This window comes from Periplaneta americana, chromosome 6 (genome assembly GCF_040183065.1).
Source record: "Periplaneta americana isolate PAMFEO1 chromosome 6, P.americana_PAMFEO1_priV1, whole genome shotgun sequence".
Taxonomy (NCBI): Eukaryota; Metazoa; Arthropoda; class Insecta; order Blattodea; family Blattidae; genus Periplaneta; species Periplaneta americana.
In genome coordinates this window covers 178,376,955-178,398,889 of record NC_091122.1, presented here as the reverse complement: position 1 = coordinate 178,398,889, position 21,935 = coordinate 178,376,955, and the positions used below count along the sequence as shown (strand labels likewise).

Below are 21,935 nucleotides of genomic sequence, written 5' to 3'. Positions count from 1 at the left end.
TTTAATTCATTAACTTTCAGGGATTTTTTTTTTAACTTTTAGGAAATTTTTATGTAAATGTAAAGGCATCTCACTGATTTTAATCAGCTATTTTTGGGTCATCAACATTCGTTCCCTTTATTACAGTTTCTCCGAAACAGAAAGGTGTGGAAACATCTTCTTCTTTTACAGACGCTACATCTCTGAGGAGTGTTTTGGTTTTCTTTATATACCAACACCAGACTCAATCACAGTGATGTCAAAGCAAGCGCATTTTTCTGACCTTGACGTCGTGCGCAGGCATCAAGCGCTAAGTATGGAAAGAGGAAGGGTTGTGTATATGAATAAGCAACCTGTTGGATTAAGAAAACAGTGGTGCACAAACTTCAGACGGAACGTGAAATTTTATGTCGTTATTTTTATATGGCTTCTTTCTGTTTAATATTATCTATATTGTCTGTAAAACAAAAGTACTAACACTGATTTCTTAATATTGCACTTGTGTTTTAAATCTTAATAACATAATAGAGAGTTAAGAAGGAATATTCACTTGAATTCCATAGTAGTATAATATTATACTGTATTAAGTGCATGAAACACATCATTCATAAAGAAAGTGATATTCCAAAGAAAGAGATTGAGTATGACTTAATAAGTTGAGGTTATATTGATGGTATCTTTAGCCTTACAAAAGTAATCAATAAACTAATCAAAACAATATTACAGTACAAAGCAAAGTTACCTAGGTACTGTATCTGCTTTAAGTGTAACTAATATTACATAACAAAACTCTTATCGCATTATGCTTTTAAGGTGATATTTGTGAGCAGCTTCCTATCATCAGAATATTAAATTATTTTCTCGAAATCTGCTGAAGCTATAGACCTGACGTTTTTACAACACATGGGCACGTATCTTTTGCTTATGATGTAACAGTAGTTGCTTTGTTAATTCATTTCCTTACAAACAATCTCCATGCGAATATTTTCAAAATTTTCAATACACTATCTTCAGTAATACGTATATAGGGTATATTAGATTTACGAAAACATTCTGTAAGGCTACCAAATAAATAGGCCTATATCTGAAAATTTCACTTTTCTATAAAAAAATTGAGAAAATATTTCTTTTGAATAAAAAAAATCAAACTTGTGAAAAATGAGCATTAAAATGAAAACTTACATTCTTATAATGCACTTATACTTCTCAGACAAATCTAAAAATTAACATGGATACAGTTTTAATAAGTTCTCTTCCCTTTATCCATTGAATAAGTGCTGGCCATCCCTGAATATAGCTCGACCAAGCGGTAAATACTACCTCTTTCGTCTGTCTCTTTCCTTTCCGCTGTCAAGCGCTCAGGCTCTCCTGGGCTATAAAGCGCGCGCTTGCTCCTATGGGCATCAATTGACATGACTGCTCTATCACATGGCGGGCTCCACTGCCGTGTGGTCAGCGCGATGCTACGCCACCGCAGAGACGTCAAGCACCCAGTACTCGTTATGAACAATTTCGTTGCCTTAGCTAAGGATCACTGCTCGTTAGACATAGTCCCTTTTCGCACTAACTCTTACTTTCCGATATCCGTTCTGCGCGCTACCTGTAGAAGGCTGACAAATGTTGTACCCCCCACCGCTGACTCTGATTGTTTTGCTACAGCGCATCAAACTTCGAAGCATCCTGTCACTCCAATCGCTCTGTATGTGCGTGAGATGGTGGAAGTCTTTACTATACACTGTTCCATAATAGTCACACCTAACTACATCAACATTATCACTAAACACCAAGACAGAGCTATAGATAACGCACTGTGACCAGTGGCGTGTGGTGATAAATAATCCTGGTGGTGCACAAATATTTATTATGATTATGATTATCATATTATTATTATTATTATTATTATTATTATTATTACACCCTATTATTATTATTATTATTATTATTGGTACTAACTACGACATAACTATTAATATATGTTATATAGATATAGATTTACATAATTTTGTTAGTCAAGAAATTGCAGTTAATCAGTTTCCTATGTAGGTCCAGGAATAGCAAAGTAAAGTGTTCAATTTCTATGCAGCACACCGTAAATAATATTGTTTTCGCTATATTGCGTTTTATAACACAGTTCACACGTTCACAAGCATTCGATACGTGTGTCGTCTCATCAGCCTTAACTGCTAAAAAGTCAGCAGCATTCTTTATTTCTATGAAATCTCATCATGCCATACATCCAAAATGGCTTGAAGGACTTCGTTCTGTATAGTGTTTGGTGTGCTTTTAAACACTGTTCCTCTTTCCAAATGTTCCTTAAGAGTGCGTCTAATTCAGAACTAAAATTGACGAGGCCAAGAAAAATACTAGCGTTTAAAGATGAGTTTCGTCTTCGTGACCTCTTAAAGCCAACTCAAAGCTCCACAAAACCGCACGCACTTATCTGTTCTTGGTAACTTTATCATTGTGAAGTTCGACAGTCTCATTGAATCCAATTGTGTCTGTATGTTTGACCCAAAATTGCTACTTTAACATTATTGTTGAGTGTGCAGCTGAAGAATCGAGTTTTTATTTCTCTCATTCATGCGCTTGAAATCAATGAGACCTGCAGAACGATAATCAAAATTATTTAGTTACTACGCACAGTCCTAAATTCAAACAGAAAAATAAATGAAATTCATAACACGTAGCCTACTTGTTTTTGTCAATGAATGTTCGCCGCCGAACAATAGGCAAGGAAAACAAAATACAGCGTCTTTTATATTGCAACCACATATTGTATTTTTCGTAAGTCCGAATGTTGAATTTTCTTGTCACTTCTCTATAATTTTAATTCCTGTGTACGTCTACCCAGCTTCTTTATTTTTATCTTTTCGTGTAAAGTTCTTACAGAAAATTACATATTTAAAAGATTTTGCACACTATTCATTGCAATATGTACAATAGAACGGGCCAACAGCTACTGCAGACAGCTTGAGAACACATCTGAAAGTGCTCCTAACCCCTCCTACGCACACTGTATTGGCTCCCTACCATGCTCCAAAGCCTGCCAGTGAAACAGTACTACTGCGCATGCTCCAATGGAACAGTGTGCCGCAAGTGTCGAGCGGTAAACATAAGTCCCAGGCGTCAACAAGACCAGTACACGTGCAGTGTTATTTTTACATAATATTATAATTAAGAATTATGTCGCTCACATGGTCTATTGCAGCTCATTGATATAACTTTAAAAACATGTGTTATTTGAAGAGGTGGTGCACTGCTCCTGTGCACCTTAAGAGAAATCGCCACTGACTGTGACCGATATAAAAACTGCAATAATACCAAAATATCAACACTTCGTATCACAAAGTCCCCATATGAGCAATGTGACCTACACTACTCGGTGTTCAGTTCAAAGTGTGTCATGGCTCGTTGTATGCCGTCATGTGGCTAGCCGATGAGCCTAGAGAATTCAATCTCCCTACACTTCCGCAGAGGTGTATAACCTATGAGGCAGAGAAGTTGCCTAGAAAGTACGACGTTTATTCTGAAGAGTACGGTAACGCCGGTAGTGGCAGGAATGTGAACTGTTTGCAAATACGTACTGTCGGGATATGGGGAGAGGGTTAAGACGATTACTTACGTATTTGTTGACATTAACTTCGACGGTCAACATGGACACGGAGCATTTGATTTGTGTTGTGGAATGTTACCGTACGCAACCGATGATAACAAATACCCTGCGTACGACTTGCCGGCGCAAAACACAGTTCGAAAGAGGTTATGGTAGCACACAGACCGTACAGACCGCCATCTGTTGCTACGACGTTCAAGTTATACCGTACACGTTCTCAAGTTCAGATTGAAGAACGCCTTAAATAATAGGCAACTTCTCTAACATATAACCTGAAACTCGCTTCAAATCGGTGACCCAACAACAGTGACGTCTTGACACACTTTGAAATGAACACCCAATAGAAGAGTTTAACTTTATGATACAAGATGTATGATCACGAAAGTTCTTCAGTTTGTCGATTGGGGCCGGAGTGTCTCTAGCAATGTTCCGATGAAAATGATGGGAAAAAGTTGGTTACAAGTGTTGCCAACCTGACAATTTTTTATGCGTATGCCTTACTTACAGAATTTGCCAGTTTTATAATATTGATACTATTAGTACAATCGACAAAGAAAAAAAAAATACATATTATACAAACTTAAAATACCATACTTTTAGGAATGTATAATATAAATTTTATCGAAGTGACTGGTCTATTTCTTGGTTCGCATAGTACCATCACTAATTTTTTTTTGTTAAATGGAGGGGAATTATAACTAAGAAAAGTGTTTACATAACAACATTGTAATAATGTATTATGAAGCACTCAGTTGCATACAGTACAAGAAAGAACTGAGTTTCTTTGCTGAAACTAGAGAGGAAAAATGTATTATGTAGTTCATAATTTGTACTCATCAAAATAAAATTCTGTGAATTATCCCATTCCGATATCCGATATTTTGTAATAATTACAAAATTGTGAGTTATTCAATGTCTTAATGCCAAGTCCGATTTGTGACAGATTATAAAATAATTAATAAAATTGTGTCCCTACAGTCTTGAGGATGCACGCATGGGCCGTCGAAATGAATAATGTTTTTTTTTTTTTTTATTTGACTTATTTTACATCAAATTGTAATTGTATATATTTGACCATGTCTATGCATACATTATGCCATCGACAATAAAGTTTTATCTATCTATCTATCTATCTATCTATCTATCTATCTATCTATCTATCTATCTATCTATCTATCTATCTATCTATCTATCTATCTATCTATCTATCTATCTATCTATCTATCTATCTATCTACCTACCTACCTACCTACCTACCTACCTACCTACCTACCTACCTACCTACCTACCTACCTACCTACCTACCTACCTACCTACCTACCTACCTACCTACCTACCTACCTACCTATCTATCTATATAAATAAATACATAAGTAAATAAATAAATGAATGAATAGATAAATAAATAAAAGTAAATAAATAAACAAGTAAACAAGCAAGTAAATAAAGTAAATAAGTAGTATTCAAGTAAGTAAATCAATAAATATACAGACAAATAAATATATATATAAATAAGAATTTTATTTCGAATACATTTTATTCAGCTTCCTCCAAGTGAAGGCTGCCTAGAAGACAAAGCTTACCATAAAATTGTTGTTATAATGGAAAAAAATAATAATAAACCAATGGAGAACAAAAAGAATAAGAAATAGCACAATTAGAAATAATTGGGAAAGACTAAACAAAACATCATTAATTCCAGAAGAAACATAAAATTTCCTAGTATCTATAAGTAAATAAATAAAGTAAATAAGTAGGTATGTAAGTAATTAAATAAATAGACAAATAAGTACATAAGTAAGAAGTAAATAAATAGACAGACAAATAAATAGATAAGTAATAAATATAAATAAATAAATAAAAATAACTAAATGAATAAAGAAACAAGTACACAAACAAGTAAATACGCAAATAAAAACGTAAGTATGTAGGTATGTAACAAGTAAATATATAAGTAAAGGTAAAAAAGGTAAAAGGTAAAGGTATCTCCGTAACACGCCATGAAGGCACTTGGGGGGCATGGAGGTAGAGCAAGTAATAAATATAAATAGATAAATAAATAAATAAATAAATAAATAAATAAATAAATAAATAAATAAACAGGTACATAAGCAGGTAAATAAGCAAATAAATAAAGAAAATAAGTAGGTATGTAGGTAAATAAATAAATATAAAAAGGTAAATAAGTGATAAATGTAAATAAATAAGTAAATAACTAAATAAGCAAATAATAAATAATTAAACAAACAGGTAAATAAGCAAATTAATAAACAAACAAATAAAATAAATAAGTATGGTATGTAACAACCACATAAATAAATAGACAAATAAGTAATACATATATAAAATAATCAAATAAGTAAATAAATAACTAAATAAATAAACAATAAATAAACAAATATATAAAGAAATACGCAAGTAATTAAATAAATAAATACACAAGCAAGTAAAGAAAAAAGAAAATAAATAAATAAATAAATAAATAAATAAATAAATAAATAAATAAATAAATAAATAAATAAATAAATAAATAAATAAATAAATAAATAATCTTTTTATAGCCGATTTAAAATTTTAGCCGGTGAAAAAGTAAGTACGTTAGCCACTCCTATTCAGCTGGCCAGTGATAGATGTTAGCAAACGTGTTTTGTTTGAATAGTAAACATACAGGCCGTCGTTGAGAACACATCAATTTTTTATTAGCGGTTTTAATTTGTTCTGTACTTTAAAAATGTGAACCGTTGTTCCTTGTAAGCTTAAATTCTGCTACCTGTAACATGAACTTCCCTCTTACGATGACGGCAAAGATTTCATTAAAGTTATTGCCGCTACATGAAAGAGAAATGCTAACAGAATAATTGAGATTGCTACTTTTATTATAATTTCCATAATGAATAATTAATAAATCAAATTTTATTCTCAAAACTCACTTAACTCTCGGAGCCCCTGGGGTCCGCGGACCACAGTTTAAGAATTACTGCTCTGCTATGAATGAATGTAAGAAAGTCTGCGTAAGCGTTGCGCAGAGAAAGCTGTATCAAAAAGTTCAATGCCAGGAATCGAATCCAAGTGCCTCGAATGATGAATGACATGAACCCCGCTACTTAAACACAAGAACTTGAGCGTCTTTTTTTCTATTTCCGGAAGAGGCGACCAAGAAGTTTTGATGTGATTTCTATTATTCAATTACTCCGCAGACAAGGAGGGTAAAAACTAGAGCGAAGAGACTGGAAAGCAGTTTGATTGTCAGAGATCTCGCACATGATTTATGAGAGAGGCACCTACGCTGTAGAGAATGCTCGCTGCGATGTTATCCAGCAGGGAACTCCAACGAACATCCGGAATGTTTCCTATGGTTTTGACATATTCCTTTAAAAGTCCCTGATGACACATTTTGTCTTCCACTGTCTTGTGATTATAAAGCACTGTGAGGGCGGAAATTATTTGAAAGCGTAGCAGCGCGAGCTGATTGAACGAAACCAAGCGAAGAGTCTGCTACACGAATGGCTGCCTCTATCATGTCACTGCACCACGCTTCATTGCATTCGCTTCTTGGGCGGTTGATGCTGATATGTAGCCTACAGTACTACGAACACATTTGTCATAATTTATTATTATTATTATTATTATTATTATTATTATTATTATTATTATTATTATTATTACTTACAACTTACAAATGGCTTTTAAGGAACCCGAAGGTTCATTGCCGCCCTCACATAAGCCCGCCATCGGTCCCTATCCTGTGCAAGATTAATCCAGTCTCTATCATCATATCCCACCTCCCTCAAATCCATTTTAATATTATCCTCCCATCTACGTCTCGGCCTCCCTAAAGGTCTTTTTCCCTCCGGTCTCCCAACTAACACTCTATATGCATTTCTGGATTCGCCCATACGTGCTACATGCCCTGCCCATCTCAAACGTCTGGATTTCAAGTTCCTAATTATGTCAGGTGAAGAATACAATGCGTGCAGTTCTGCGTTGTGTAACTTTCTCCATTCTCCTGTAACTTCATCCCGCTTAGCCCCAAATATTTTCCTAAGCACCTTATTCTCAAACACCCTTAACATATGTTCCTCTCTCAGAGTGAGAGTCCAAGTTTCACAGCCATACAGAAGAATCGGTAATATAACTGTTTTATAAATTCTAACTTTCAGATTTTTTGACAGCAGACTGGATGATAAAAGCTTCTCAACCGAATAATAACAGGCATTTCCCATATTTATTCTGTGTTTAATTTCCTCCCGAGTGTCATTTATATTTGTTACTGTTGCTCCAAGATATTTGAATTTTTCCACCTCTTCGAAGGATAAATCTCCAATATTTATATTTCCATTTCGTACAATATTCTGGTCACGAGACATAATCATATACTTTTTCTTCTTCTTCTTCTTCTTCTTCTTACTATTATTATTATTATTATTATTATTATTATTATTATTATTTGTAGCAGTGGTAGTAAATCCATTGGCGTCTCCACACCTGTGGAGTAATGGACAGCGCGTCTAGCCGTGAAACCAGGTGGCCCGGGTTCGATTCCCGGTCGGGGCAAGTTACCTGGTTGAGCGATGAAAGAGTAATGGAACGGAGAAAAATTCTCTCCGACACCGGGATTTGAACCCGGGTTTTCAGCTCTACGTCCTCATGCTTTATCCACTAAGCCACACCGGATACCCATCTCGGTGTCGGACGGAATCGTCTCCGTTCCATTACTCTTTCATCGTATGATGACGCAGAATATCTGCATGGAAATATCATATGTACTTCGGTACATTGACAGTAATATGCGTTACAAGAGCGGTATGTTGACGTTTTCATGTTCGAGGAAAAGATTGAAAAAGCGAAACGTAGTTGAGCTTTTTTAATTTCCGAGAACATGAAAACAAACATACCGTTCGTGTATCGTACATTATTTTGTGCGAAGATCGTTTATTACATACCTGAAAGACGAATTTCTAATTAGTTGCAATGAAATCTCCATGTTGGTTTCTGTTTAATGACGGCAACTTCGGAAAACCAAATTATCTTTCTTCAACATCGTTGCTATAAAATGTTTTCTGTGTTTACTATACTCCAGCAGGTCGTGATATACGTCTGTCTTTTTTTCCCCCAGTCTATAAATGCGAACTTAAAACAAACGGTAAGGTTATGTAATGATTTATTTTTCATTTTAATATTTTAACAATATTATTTATATAACATATTGCAGTAATAACATCGGCATCTGGAATCTTGTTGATTTTTTCACGGCTTCCTTAATGTTATTTGTATCAGGAATGCAATAAGTTTCGTGGAGTAGTAGAATTTACTTAATGTTTGCAAATATTTAAAAACAATAATTAACATTGCAATTTAGGTGAAATTGCAGTGGTAAGTTTCCAATTTATAATTATTACTATGTTAAACGTCTCTAAAAATAATATGTTAAAAGCCTAAAGCAGTAAAATGAATGTCGCGCTTAAGCGGTAACAAGAGGGAAATTGTTATGTGTGTTACGTTGGGAATACTGAATGTGGTATTTCACACTTACCGCGTATTGGTTCTGTGCGGAAAACGAGCAAATATGCGCGATCTCGCACAAAATAATATATATGATATGCGTAAATCACTTCGTGATTTAAGACGGCGCTTATTCCGTCGGATCCCGGCCAACTAGTCACTCATAACGAGTGCACCTCAGCACATGTGTGGACTTCGGTCCTGCGTTCATAGACATCTATGACGTAGTGCAGAGGGCGGCCACTAGAGGGAATCCAACAGTTGGAACTTAAACTGAGACGATTCTTTCCGACGCCGGTATCCGGTGTGGTTTAGTGGATAAAGCATCAGCACGTAGAGCTGAAAACCCGGGTTCAAATCCCGGCGCCGGAGAGAATTTTTCTCCGTTCCATTACTCTTTCATCGTACGATGACGCAGAATATCTGCATGGAAATAACATATGTACTTCGGTACATTAAAATAATATATACACCTGGTTGAGGTTTCTTCCGGAGTTTTCCCTCAACACAATATGAGCAAATGCTAGGTAACTTTCGGTGTTGGACCCCGGACTCATTTCACCGGCATTATCATCTTCATCTCATTCAGACGCTAAATAACCTAAGATGTTGATAAAGCGTCGTAAAAGAACTTACTAAAATAAAAAAAAAATCCATTGGAGGAGCTCAGGCGGTAGCGCGTTTGCATGCTGATTTCCATCGTCGGGCATAGGTTCGATTTGCGGTTAGACTGATAACCTGGTTTTGTTTTCTTCCGAGGTTTTCCTCAACTATAATCTAAGGCGAATGTTAGGTAATCTGTAGCGAGTTCTCTGTCTCATCTCGCCAAATACCATCTCGTTATCACCAATTCCATCGACGCTAAATAGACGAAAAAAGTTGTAATAGTATCTAGCTTAGTAGTAGCAGAAATAGTAACTTATGGAACAAAAGGAATTAAACATCTTTTAGTAACAACTTTTAACCAATTTTCTTTAGAATTCAGAATTTTACCGAATTGCCGGTGTTTTAAGAATTGTTTAAAAGTACGTTTTTGAGAAGATTATTTATTTTAATTCTCAGTTGATTTATTTAATAGTTTCAAACTTAATCTTCTTTCTGCCCAAAATTTTATGTTATCTTACTATTCGTTCATATTTTGCTTTCTTTCTTTAATAAATTCTTGAGATATTGTTTTTCACAGACTGTAGTTTCATGACGTTTTCAATTACATTGTACAACATATATATGTGTTCTTGTATAGCCCCAACATATGAGTTATACTCGTTGGGGCACACTCAATAAATAAATAATAAAAAAAACTAAGCCATACAATATTTTACGTAATTTAGATTAAACGTAACAGGATGGAAAACTTCGCATTTCGGCCTCAGGATTGGTTTTTAACAGGAATTGTTCCATTATAAAATTCCTATATGGTTGATGATTGAATTAGGTACATGGAAGTCGACTCGACGTAAAATAATACTGATCACATAGCTACTTACGACAGCCAAACTCGTCTGACAGATAATTCCCATTCTGACAGTCGTTTGTCCGGTCGCAGATGAATTCTCTGTGGATGCAGCGGTCCTTGTCTCTGTTCTGATTGGGTTCGATGCAATTCAGCGTCTCTGTTTGCGTGCACAGATGAATGCCTGCGAACAATCACAAAACAATGTTCACGACTGACGTATTAGCATTGCTACAAACTCAATTATCTGTCACCTACACAACGTGCCCGGAACAGCTGCAAAATAAATCAAGTCCGGTGGATGTGATGCATCATAATTTAAAAAACATTAATTCAATGCGCTCCATACATTACAGAAACTGACTTTTGTTCGTGTCACTTTAGAACTAGGTACGTTATGTTGCTTGAAAGCGTGTTATTAACGTCAATTGTAACTAGAGAAGCGTAGCAGACACACATAAGAGATGAATGTCGCACCAGCCAACAACATGAAACGAGATGATGCTGGAATAGTTGAGGAGACGTAAAATGAGATAAGATGAGATGAAACGAGATGAGGAGGGTGAGATGATGCGAGTTGAAGTGAGATAAGATTATATGAGACAGGATAACATGAGATAATGAAGTGACATGGGGTTATATGAGGTGAGATGAGATGAGATGATGAGAAGTGAGGTGAGATAATACTTACTTACTAGCTTTTAAGGAACCCGGAGGTTCTTTGCCGCCCTCACATAAGCCCGCCATTGGTCCCTATCTGAGCAAGAATAATCCAGTGTCTTTCATCATATCCCACCTCCTTGAAATCCATTTTAATATTATCTTCCCATCTACGTCTCCGCCTCCCCAAAGGTCTTTTTCCCTCCGGTCTCCCAACTAACACTCTATATGCATTTCTTGATTCGCCCATACGTGTTACATGCCCTGCCCATCTCAAATGTCTGGATTTAATGTTCCTAATTATGTCAGGTGAAGAATACAATGCGTGCAGTTCTGCGTTGTGTAACTTTCTCCATTCTCCTGTAACTTCATCCCTTTTAGCCCCAAATATTTTCCTAAGAACCTTATTCTTAAACACCCTTAATCTCTGTTCCTCTCTCAAAGTGAGAGCCCAAGTTTCATAACCATACAGAACAACCAGTAATATAATTGTTTTATAAATTCTAATTTTCAGATATTTTGACAGCAGACTGGATGATAAAAGCTTCTCAACCGAATAATAACAGGCATTTCCCATATTTATTCTGCGTTTAATTTCCTCCCGAGTGTCATTTATATTTGTTGCTGTTGCTCCAAGATATTTGAATCTTTCCACCTCTTCAAAGGATAAATATCCAATTTTTAATATTTCCATTTCGTGCAATATTCTGGTCACGAGACATAACCATATAGTCTACTTTGTCTTTTTTTTTAGGATTTACTTCCAAACCTATCGCTTTACTTGCTTCAAGTAAAATTCCCGTGTTTTCCCTAATCGTTTGTGGATTTTCTCCTAACATATTCACGTCATCCGCATAGACAAGCAGCTGATGTAACCCGGTCAATTCCAAACCCTCTCTGCTATCCTGAACTTTCCTAATGACATATTCTAGAGCGAAGTTAAAAAGTAAAGGTGATAGTGCATCTCCTTCCTTTAGTCCACAGTGAATTGGTAAAGCATCTGGTAGAAACTGGCCTATACGGTCTCTACTGTACGTTTCACTGAGACACATTTCAATTAATCGAACTAGTTTCTTGGGAATACCAAATTCAATAAGAATATCATACGAAAACTTCTCTCTTACTATAAGTTTAAAATTAGAGTGATGTTAATTGGATTTTTCACAGCAACATGTAACTTTAAAATGCTGTTATCTCAAAACTTTAAATTTTGAGTTGTTTCCCGTAAAGGGACACTCAACTATTTTTGGAACTTTTTTCCTATTTTACCAATCTTTTTCAAATTTGGAGAAAATGTTTAATATACACATGGAAAGTAACATGCAAAATCTCAGCTCATTAGATCCAATACTTTTCAAAATAAAAAATATTTCAATTTTTAATCAATCATTAATTGAAATATCACTTTTAATTATCATTTTTTAATTTTTGGCTTTGTGCATTTGACTGTGACTTCTCAATGAATAGGGGAATAATTCTGCATATTGATTTAGTTCTGTCATGTAAATTAGTGTAGAAATTTAATTTTTCATTTCTATGACACTTTTTCTCCAATTTTTAAGTTGAGTGTCCCCTTAACTGGCCATCGATCTCCAGGATAGCAATATACGAACAACTCCTCTTTGGGTTCACATTCAATTTTGGCAGACAGCATCACATTCATGCCTCATAACAACAGTTCCGTTATCCAATTTCCACACAATATACGTAGTCGTTCTTAAACTATAGGATGACACTGAGTGGAACATCAAACTGCATGGTGAGGAGTCATCACTCTGTTGTTGACTGTAACTCACCATTAATATTGGTGTAGTACAGATCGCAGTCGACCTCGTCGTCGCATGTCACGTTGACGGCAGCGCTGCCCGGCGGCGGGACGCAGTCACACTGCGAGTCGCACACGTTGGCTCTGCGGATACAGCGGCCGTTTGGACACAGGAACTCGTCGACCCCCGAACAGTTCTGACCTGGAAAACAAGGCTACATGATTCTAAAACATCAGTTACAAAACCTGTCATCATCAGGATGAGGCAATATATATATAATAAACTTAGTGGAAATCTATAAAGAAACTGGCCTTATCAGTCAAGCGCTAAACCATGGACTGCAAGAGCCCACGTTCAAGTCCGTTTGGTGGCGGAATACTGACTTTAAAACCCAGGGCGATCCGTCTCGCTCTATTCTCTATTTAATGTGCCTCCATGTTTTCTACATGGTCTGTCGTGCCTCGATGTTTTCTACACGGTCCGTCTCGCTCTATTCTCTATTTAATGTGCCTCCATGTTTTCTACACGGTCTGTCGTGCCTCGATGTTTTCTACACGCTCCGTCTCGCTCTATTCTCTATTTAATGTGCCTCGATGTTTTCTACACGGTCTGTCGTGCCTCGATGTTTTCTACACGGTCCGTCTCGCTCTATTCTCTATTTAATGTGCCTCGATGTTTTCTACACGGTCCGTCTCGCTCTATTCTCTATTTAATGTGCCTCGATGTTTTCTACATGGTCTGTCGTGCCTCGATGTTTTCCACACGATCCGTCTCGCTCTATTCTCTATTTAATGTGCCTCCATGTTTTCTACATGGTCTGTCGTGCCTCGATGTTTTCTACACGGTCCGTCTCGCTCTATTCTCTATTTAATGTGCCTCGATGTTTTCTACACGATCCGTCTCGCTCTATTCTCTATTTAATGTGCCTCCATGTTTTCTACACGGTCTGTCGTGCCTCGATGTTTTCTACACGGTCCGTCTCGCTCTATTCTCTATTTAATGTGCCTCGATGTTTTCTACACGGTCCGTCTCGCTCTATTCTCTATTTAATGTGCCTCGATGTTTTCTACATGGTCTGTCGTGCCTCGATGTTTTCTACACGGTCCGTCTCGCTCTATTCTCTATTTAATGTGCCTCCATGTTTTCTACATGGTCTGTCGTGCCTCGATGTTTTCTACACGGTCCGTCTCGCTCTATTCTCTATTTAATGTGCCTCGATGTTTTCCATACGGTCCGTCTCGCTCTATTCTCTATTTAATGTGCCTCGATGTTTTCTACATGGTCCGTCTCGCTCTATTCTCTATTTAATGTGCCTCGATGTTTTCTACACGGTCCGTCTCGCTCTATTCTCTATTTAATGTGCCTCGATGTTTTCTACACGGTCCGTCTCGCTCTATTCTCTATTTAATGTGCCTCGATGTTTTCTACACGGTCCGTCTCGCTCTATTCTCTATTTAATGTGCCTCGATGTTTTCTACACGGTCCGTCTCGCTCTATTCTCTATTTAATGTGCCTCCATGTTTTCTACATGGTCTGTCGTGCCTCGATGTTTTCTACACGGTCTGTCTCGCTCTATTTTCTGTAACATGAAATGACGACCTCTTTGTTTATATATCTATCCTTTGGATTATCTGTTTTCGTTGTGCTATATACCCAATATGTCTTTAACTTCAGTTTTTATATAGATGGAATCATAAGTGAAGACATAACATTACGAAAAGAAATATCTGTAACATGTTAGCTATTGAAAGGTGAGATCTATTCAATTAAGAAGGAGACTGTACACAAACTTACATATAGATGTATAAACAAAAACAACTCTTTCCATATCAGCGATTCCAGAAATGTGTATTTTCGAGAGAATTAAGGAGCCAATTTTTCTTTCAGCATTACAATTTCTCTCCATAGTATTTGAATCGCTTCATAAAGAAAGGACATCAGTCCAGGTTAGCTAAGTTGTGGGAAATGAAGAAAAACTGTCCGGACCAATGCCCCTTCCATTACAAAACGCTCACATACCGAACACAATATCACGATGAAAGAAATGTTGGACTGGTTTCTATTCTTGATAAAATGATGTGTTGAACATTCAAGATGGGAAATTCAATGTTAACTCAATTTGGAAAAAAATGTGACTGATGGCCTTTCTTTATGAAGCATCCATTAAAACATCCATTACTGACAATTATTGTTAGTATTGTGTTAGCCTATATCCACTTTAGTGGACAGATCCTGCTAATTTGCGTAGAATATAGGCATATCATACTACCGATAGGCCTTATGGGACATCTGATATTACAGGGGATATCGAATAATTAACAGAATGTTCTGAAATGTCAAATTGGACTGCACGCACGTAGCCATATAATGGATGGATTAACAAGAGGCCTGTTGGGTCGGCGTGTTTTCACAACTCTGTCAATGTTTTTTCTCTCATGAAAACCAATTCAAATGGCTCAGCCTTTTTTGCTCTGATTTTAGAAACGGTTTGTGGATCGCTTATACGAATCTTACTGTTCTACAGAAACTTTGAACAAATTCAGGCCTGTGAAACTGTGAATGAGAATACATTCGTAAACGTATTTTTAGTTGGTAGTTTAATGACACTGTATTAAATGCGATGTTATCTTGATGATAGTGAGATGAAACCGAGGATTCGACATGACATTATCTGATCTTACCTAAACAGTTGAGGAAAACCTCGAAAGAAAAGTCTAATCAAGAGATCAGCTCAAGTGGGATTCGAACCCCCGTCAGAAAGCAGCCTCAAGTCACGAGCGCAGCTCGCTACCGCCTCAGTTATGATCATGTGTTCTATGGGTTTTATAGACCATTGCTTCTGAATGACCGATATAAAAAACATTTCTGTACACAAACGAGACAAAATACATTTCGTTATTTTCACCTTCTCGTTGTACAAAATACAGTGAAATATTTATTTATTTATTTATTTACTCATTAAATGAGTCAATAAATACATATATAATTACATAAATATATAAGTAATACCTCTGATTGAGGTTCTGGCTGATATGTACACTCTTAGAAAAAAGTTTTACCTCATAATATCATATTATGATCAGAGGACGAGCGACATGGTTCACAAGAGAAGGAATGTTTGAAGTAATACAATTAGTTTTATTTCGTCCTATATCTGATCATGCGCACTCTTTCCTTTCTGGGACTTGTAAAGTATCTGTGAGACAATAGTAATATGCGTTACAAGAGCGGTATGTTGAAGTTTTCATGTTCGAGGAAAAGTTTGAAAAAGCGAAACGTAGTTGAGCTTTTTTAATTTCCGAGAATTGAAAGAAAACATACCGCTCATGTATCATACATTATTTTGTGCGAAGATCGTTTATTATATAACTGAAAGAGGAATTTCTAATTAGTTGCAATGAAATCTCCATCTTGGTTTCTGTTCAATGACGGCAAATTTGCAAAACAAAATATCTATCTTCAACATTGTTGCTTTAAAATGTTTTCTGTGTTTACTATACTCCAGCAGGCCGTGATATACGTCTGTCTTTTTTTCCCCCAGTCTATGATGAGTCTAGAATCTTGTTGATTTTTTCACGGCTTCCTTAATGTTACTTGCATCACGAATGCAGTAACTTTAGTGGAGTTGTAGAGTTTACTTAATTTTTGCAAATATTTAAAAACAATAATCAACAGTGCAATTTAGGTGAAATTGCAGTGGTAAGTTTCTAATTTATAATTATTACTATATTGAACGTCTCTAAAAATAATATGTTAAAAGCCTAAAGCAGTAAAAACAATATGTCACTTAAGCGGTAAGAAGAGGAAAATTGTTATGTGTGTTAGGTTGGGAATTCTGAATGTGGAATTTTAGACTTTCCGCGGATTGGTTTTGTGCGGAAACCAAGCAAATACGCACGATCTCGCACAAAACATTTTTCTAAGACAGTACATCTATTATCAGGCAGTACATCTCACTTGACGGTATGGGTCAGAGAAAGAACAATTGTTTCTATACATCTGAAGTCTGATTAGTGTAATATGTAACTAGTCCGTGATGTAAGCAATGGAGAGGGAAAGGAACTGGCCATCCTACCCCATTATCTCCTAGATTAATTTACACATGGGTGATGCCTTATTAGTGTCACTTATGAGGTTCTAATCTGTCTTCGGACAGTTGTGTAAACACAAATAGTCAACACAATTTTAAAATTACATTCAGTAATTTGATGCTTGTAGACCTTCTTAATTGTTAGATCCACGATATAAAAAATCGCTGCATCTTAAGTGAATTTTGGAAAAGAGCTTTTCTATTATTAACTTAAGAAAGGCTGAGACTCCAAGACGAACCCTTGGCTATGATATTAACTTACTACAGATGGGGAGGCGACACCTGTCATGTGAGCTGTGGGAGAAGGTAAAGAATGAGCTAACAAGAAGAGAGTTTGTTTCATGACGATTAATATTACACGAATCTACCGACACGAAAGTTTTTTTATGTAGAATCAACTGAAGCACTGAACGAGTGAATAAACGAGGAAATTAGTAAACAGGTAAATAAATGATTGAATGACCGAACGACTGAACCATTAAACGAGTGAACGAATTAGTGAGTGAATGAGTAAATAAATAAATAAATAAATAAATAAATAAATAAATAAATAAATAAATAAATAAATAAATAAATAAATAAATAAATAAATAATAAATAATAAATAAATAAATGATAAATAAATAAATACTAAATAAATAAATAATAAATAAATAAATAAATAAATAAATAATAAATAAATAAATAATAAACAAATAATAAATAAATAATAAATAAATAAATAAATAATGAATAAATAATAAATAATAAATAAATAAATAATAAATAAATAAATAAATAATAAATAAATAAATAAACAAATAAATAAATAATAAATAAATAAATAATAAATAAATAAATAAACAAATAAATAAATAATAAATAAATAATAAATAAATAAATAAACAAATAAATAAATGATAAATAAATAAATACTAAATAAATAACTAATAAATAAATAAATAATAAATAAATAAATAAATAAATAAATAAATAATTAATAAATAAATAAATAATGAATAAATAATAAATAATAAATAAATAAATAATAAATAAATAAATAAATAATAAATAAATAAATAAACAAATAAATAAATAATAAATAAATAAATAATAAATAAATAAATAAACAAATAATAAATAAATAAATAATAAATAAATAAATAAACAAATAAATAAATAATAAATAAATAAATAATAAATAAATAAATAATAAATAAATAAATAATAAATAAATAAATAAACAAATAAATAAATAAATAATAAATAAATAAATAAATAATAAATAAATAAATAATAAATAAATAAATAATAAATGAATAAATAAATAAATAAATAATAAATAAATAATAAATAAATAATAAATAAATAAATAAATAAATAATAAATAAATAAATAATAAATAAATAAATAAACAAATAAATAAATAAATAATAAATAAATAAATAAATAATAAATAAATAAATAATAAATAAATAAATAATAAATGAATAAATAAATAAATAAATAATAAATAAATAATAAATAAATAATAAATAAATAAATAAATAATAAATAAATAAATAATAAATAAATAAATAATAATAAATAAATAAATAATAAATAAATAAATAAATAAATAAATAAATAACTGAAGCACTGAACGAGTGACTAAACGAGGAATCAACACATTAGATTATTTAGCGTCTGATTGAGATGAAGGTGATAATGCCGGTGAAATGAGTCCGGGGTCCAGCACGAAAGTTACCCAGGATTTGCTGAAATTGGATTAAGGGAAAACCCCGGAAAAAACCTTAACCAGGTAACTTGCCCCGACCGGGATTCGAACCCGGGTCACATGGTTTCGCGGACAGACGCGCTAACCGACACGGAAGTTCATCTCAGACTAAAACCTATCTTCTCCCTCCGTACCCATTAGTGATAAAGCCAAGGCACGTGTTAAGGTCACAGAACAGATCTTGCCTCTTCTACTATACTGAGGATGTAAGATGTAAGACGGACTCCACGATGTTCGTTTCTCAACATAAAAGGCTTGTTAAAAACATTCATTGAAGCGTTGTGAGTTTGTTATTTACGTCTTCATGCTTCTACATTCTGCTTCTATATAAACAGGTGTTACAACACACTGGTACATGTTTGCGAAATTACGTGTATATATAATAGCTATACTGTGACGAATAAAAAAACTGAATTAATTTTAAAATCATTATGAAAGTTAATACGAGTTGGAAGTGAAGATTTCTAGAGCAAATTGCTCATGCTGTTTGTAACAAAAAAGTGTAATACAATAGTGGTGAAAAGTCCATAGTTTTCTCAGAAAAAATGCTTTTCCCAAATGTTTAACACTCTCTTATTCGGTAGCTATTGCTAGTAGATTCGTGATTTTTGTCCGTATCGATAGGAAATGTACTAACTAATCATTTATCCCTCTGGCGTATTTCAATAGCGTGAACAGTTTTCGTGTAAATTAATTTAAAAACCACTAATTTGAAGCCACTGAACGATGCGACTAGCTTACAACATTGTAGCCAGAAAGGGAAATGAGAGATAGGCCTAGTAAACTAAGGTAGACAGACCTTAATTTTTTTTTATACTGAACAACAATGTAATTTTATTAGCTCAACAATAATTATCACTCTCTACAATTTAATTTCACTCCCGTCAACAATGGGATTTGCTTTCGTTATTGCACTCCACAAACGACAATGACAATTTACTTGGACTATTGCGAACAACAATGAACTGTTAATCTTAACTAATATTCACAAAGCACTATTTACAACACAGAACTGTCAGTTCTCAGTTCTTACAGCTCGTTTGTCTTGGCTAGTTCTCCTAGCTCAGTTACTCGCGTTCACAGAATCTCGAATCCCAGACCTTCAGAGACGATCCGCTGAACTTCGAACTCAGGTCCCCCAACTGCGGTCCACTGCACTCGAACTCCGGGCTTCAGGCTCCACAGTTACGGACACAACTCAAGTCGCGCTCTGGTCTCGAAGCTGGCTTCACTGCTACACAAGACTAACTCGCTTACTGTCCAAATCTGCCTGTAACAACACTGACTGACTGACTGACTGGCGTTCACTCGCGCGTTGTATTTATAACTAAGCCATAGTTTCTGGAGAGTTCGCTGCTGCTCCCCTCCTTCACCACGCGTAGCACATGCCCCAGGAAGCAGATGCGCGCGCAACCCGCCCAAAACACGGCCGACTTAACCTTTCCTCCGTTGGTCGTGAGATCGAATCTCACATGGCCGTCACATTAATTTAAAAACCACTAATTTGAAGCCACTGACCGATGCGACTAGCTTGCAATATTGTAGTCAGAAAGGGAAATGAGAGATAGTAAACTAAGGTAGACAGACCTGAATTCGTTGACCTCTTACATCTGTATTACGAGAAGAAAGAGCAGTGTGTTAGCGGCGATGTTGCCAGACAGCTGAAAATTCAAAATTAATTTTCTAATTAACCGTGCATTTAATCACAGAACGTAATATGTTTTCTTTTCATTTAAGTGTACCCTACCGTTCCTTTCAATCTCCAAGGTTATTTCACTTCCACCCTGTATAAGATACTTCAAGTTCTGATTTCGATGTTTAAAGGCACAATTTAAATAAGGTCAGTGAAAAATATAACATGAAAAATGTAACATGGAAATTAATATTGAAAAATCGAAAATCATGTGATTTTGTGGGAAATTCCCTGTACGAAGCAAAATCTGTTTGAATAATAAAATAATAGAAAGAGTAAATACCTTCACTTATCTTGGCTATACACTATCACCTTATGATGAAGTAGATATTGCTGAAAAAATATGTAAATATAATAAAACAATGGGGATCATTAATAAAATCATGAAACCCTCACTAGTACAAAGACACACAAGAATAGGCTTGTATAAAACCTTAGCAGAGCCAGTATTAAGCTATGGTAGCGAAGCGTGGACTGTGAAGAATAAAGATGTCAGTAGAATAACAGCAAGTGAGATGAGGTTCATGAGAGCAACAGCTGGATATACTCGCTGGGATCATAAAACAAATGAGGACCTAATGCAAGAACTTCAAATAGAACCCATTATGCAGTTCATCACCAAATATCAACTTCAGTGGAAGGGTCATCTCAAACGAATGAATCGATGCAGAATTCCAAAAGCACTGCTTCATTACCATCCATATGGCAAAAGATCTCTAGGCCGTCCAAAGAAGAGATGGACTGAAAATTCTAGTTTGAGACCGTAACAGGCCACTTGGCCTAATACGTGTTAGGAAGATGATGATGATGAAAGGTACTGAAAATCGGAAAATGATGCGAATTGGGACAGAGATGGAATTCTCTTCGTGTTACGCTCAAATTTAGCAGAACTTTGTAAGTTCTCAAGTGTCTAAACCGCAAACACCAACAGATTTAACTAAGTTTTGAAAAAAAAATCGCTATCCGACCTCCGGTTATGACAAAACTACTGCGGAAGTTGTTGAAACGAGTCCATGATTTGCATATGTTTGTGTATTTGCAGCGCTGTTGATGCCGCAGAAAAGCGAATTGGCGTCGCCGCCGTGGAGTACTTTCCTGGCGTCGCAGTGGAGGGAGGGTAAATATAATTCCTGCTCTATATTCCGAAGGCTGCGAGTTCAATTACTGTGCATGTAACCAACCAAGTCGCAATTCAATATTGCCTCTCATAGCCAAGAGGATATGTTCTAATTCTAGTTAAGGGGAATTACACGTCAATAAACAAATTTACACTCGAGGCACATACGTGTCTTCGTTATAACAAGATATCTTTACTTTTCGAGATTTTAATCAAGCTTGTTTCATATGCTGTAAGCAGTGATTTCGTAAATGTTATGTGACGAAATACTACGTCATTACTTATTGATGTTATTATTATTATTAT

General features: G+C 34.9%; 1 protein-coding gene across 2 annotated transcripts in view; it reads right to left on the bottom strand.

The window, feature by feature from the left end:
• The window catches only part of LOC138702079 (G-protein coupled receptor GRL101-like), a 929,248-nt gene that overhangs the window by 95,960 nt on the left and 811,353 nt on the right, over nt 1-21,935 (bottom strand). For both annotated transcript variants that reach the window (XM_069829620.1, XM_069829619.1), the window contains exons 9-10: nt 13,004-13,174; nt 10,582-10,731 (exon numbers count right to left, since the gene is read on the bottom strand). In XM_069829620.1, coding sequence (XP_069685721.1) covers nt 10,582-10,731; nt 13,004-13,174 — 321 coding nt within the window. The remainder of the gene's footprint in view (nt 1-10,581; nt 10,732-13,003; nt 13,175-21,935) is intronic.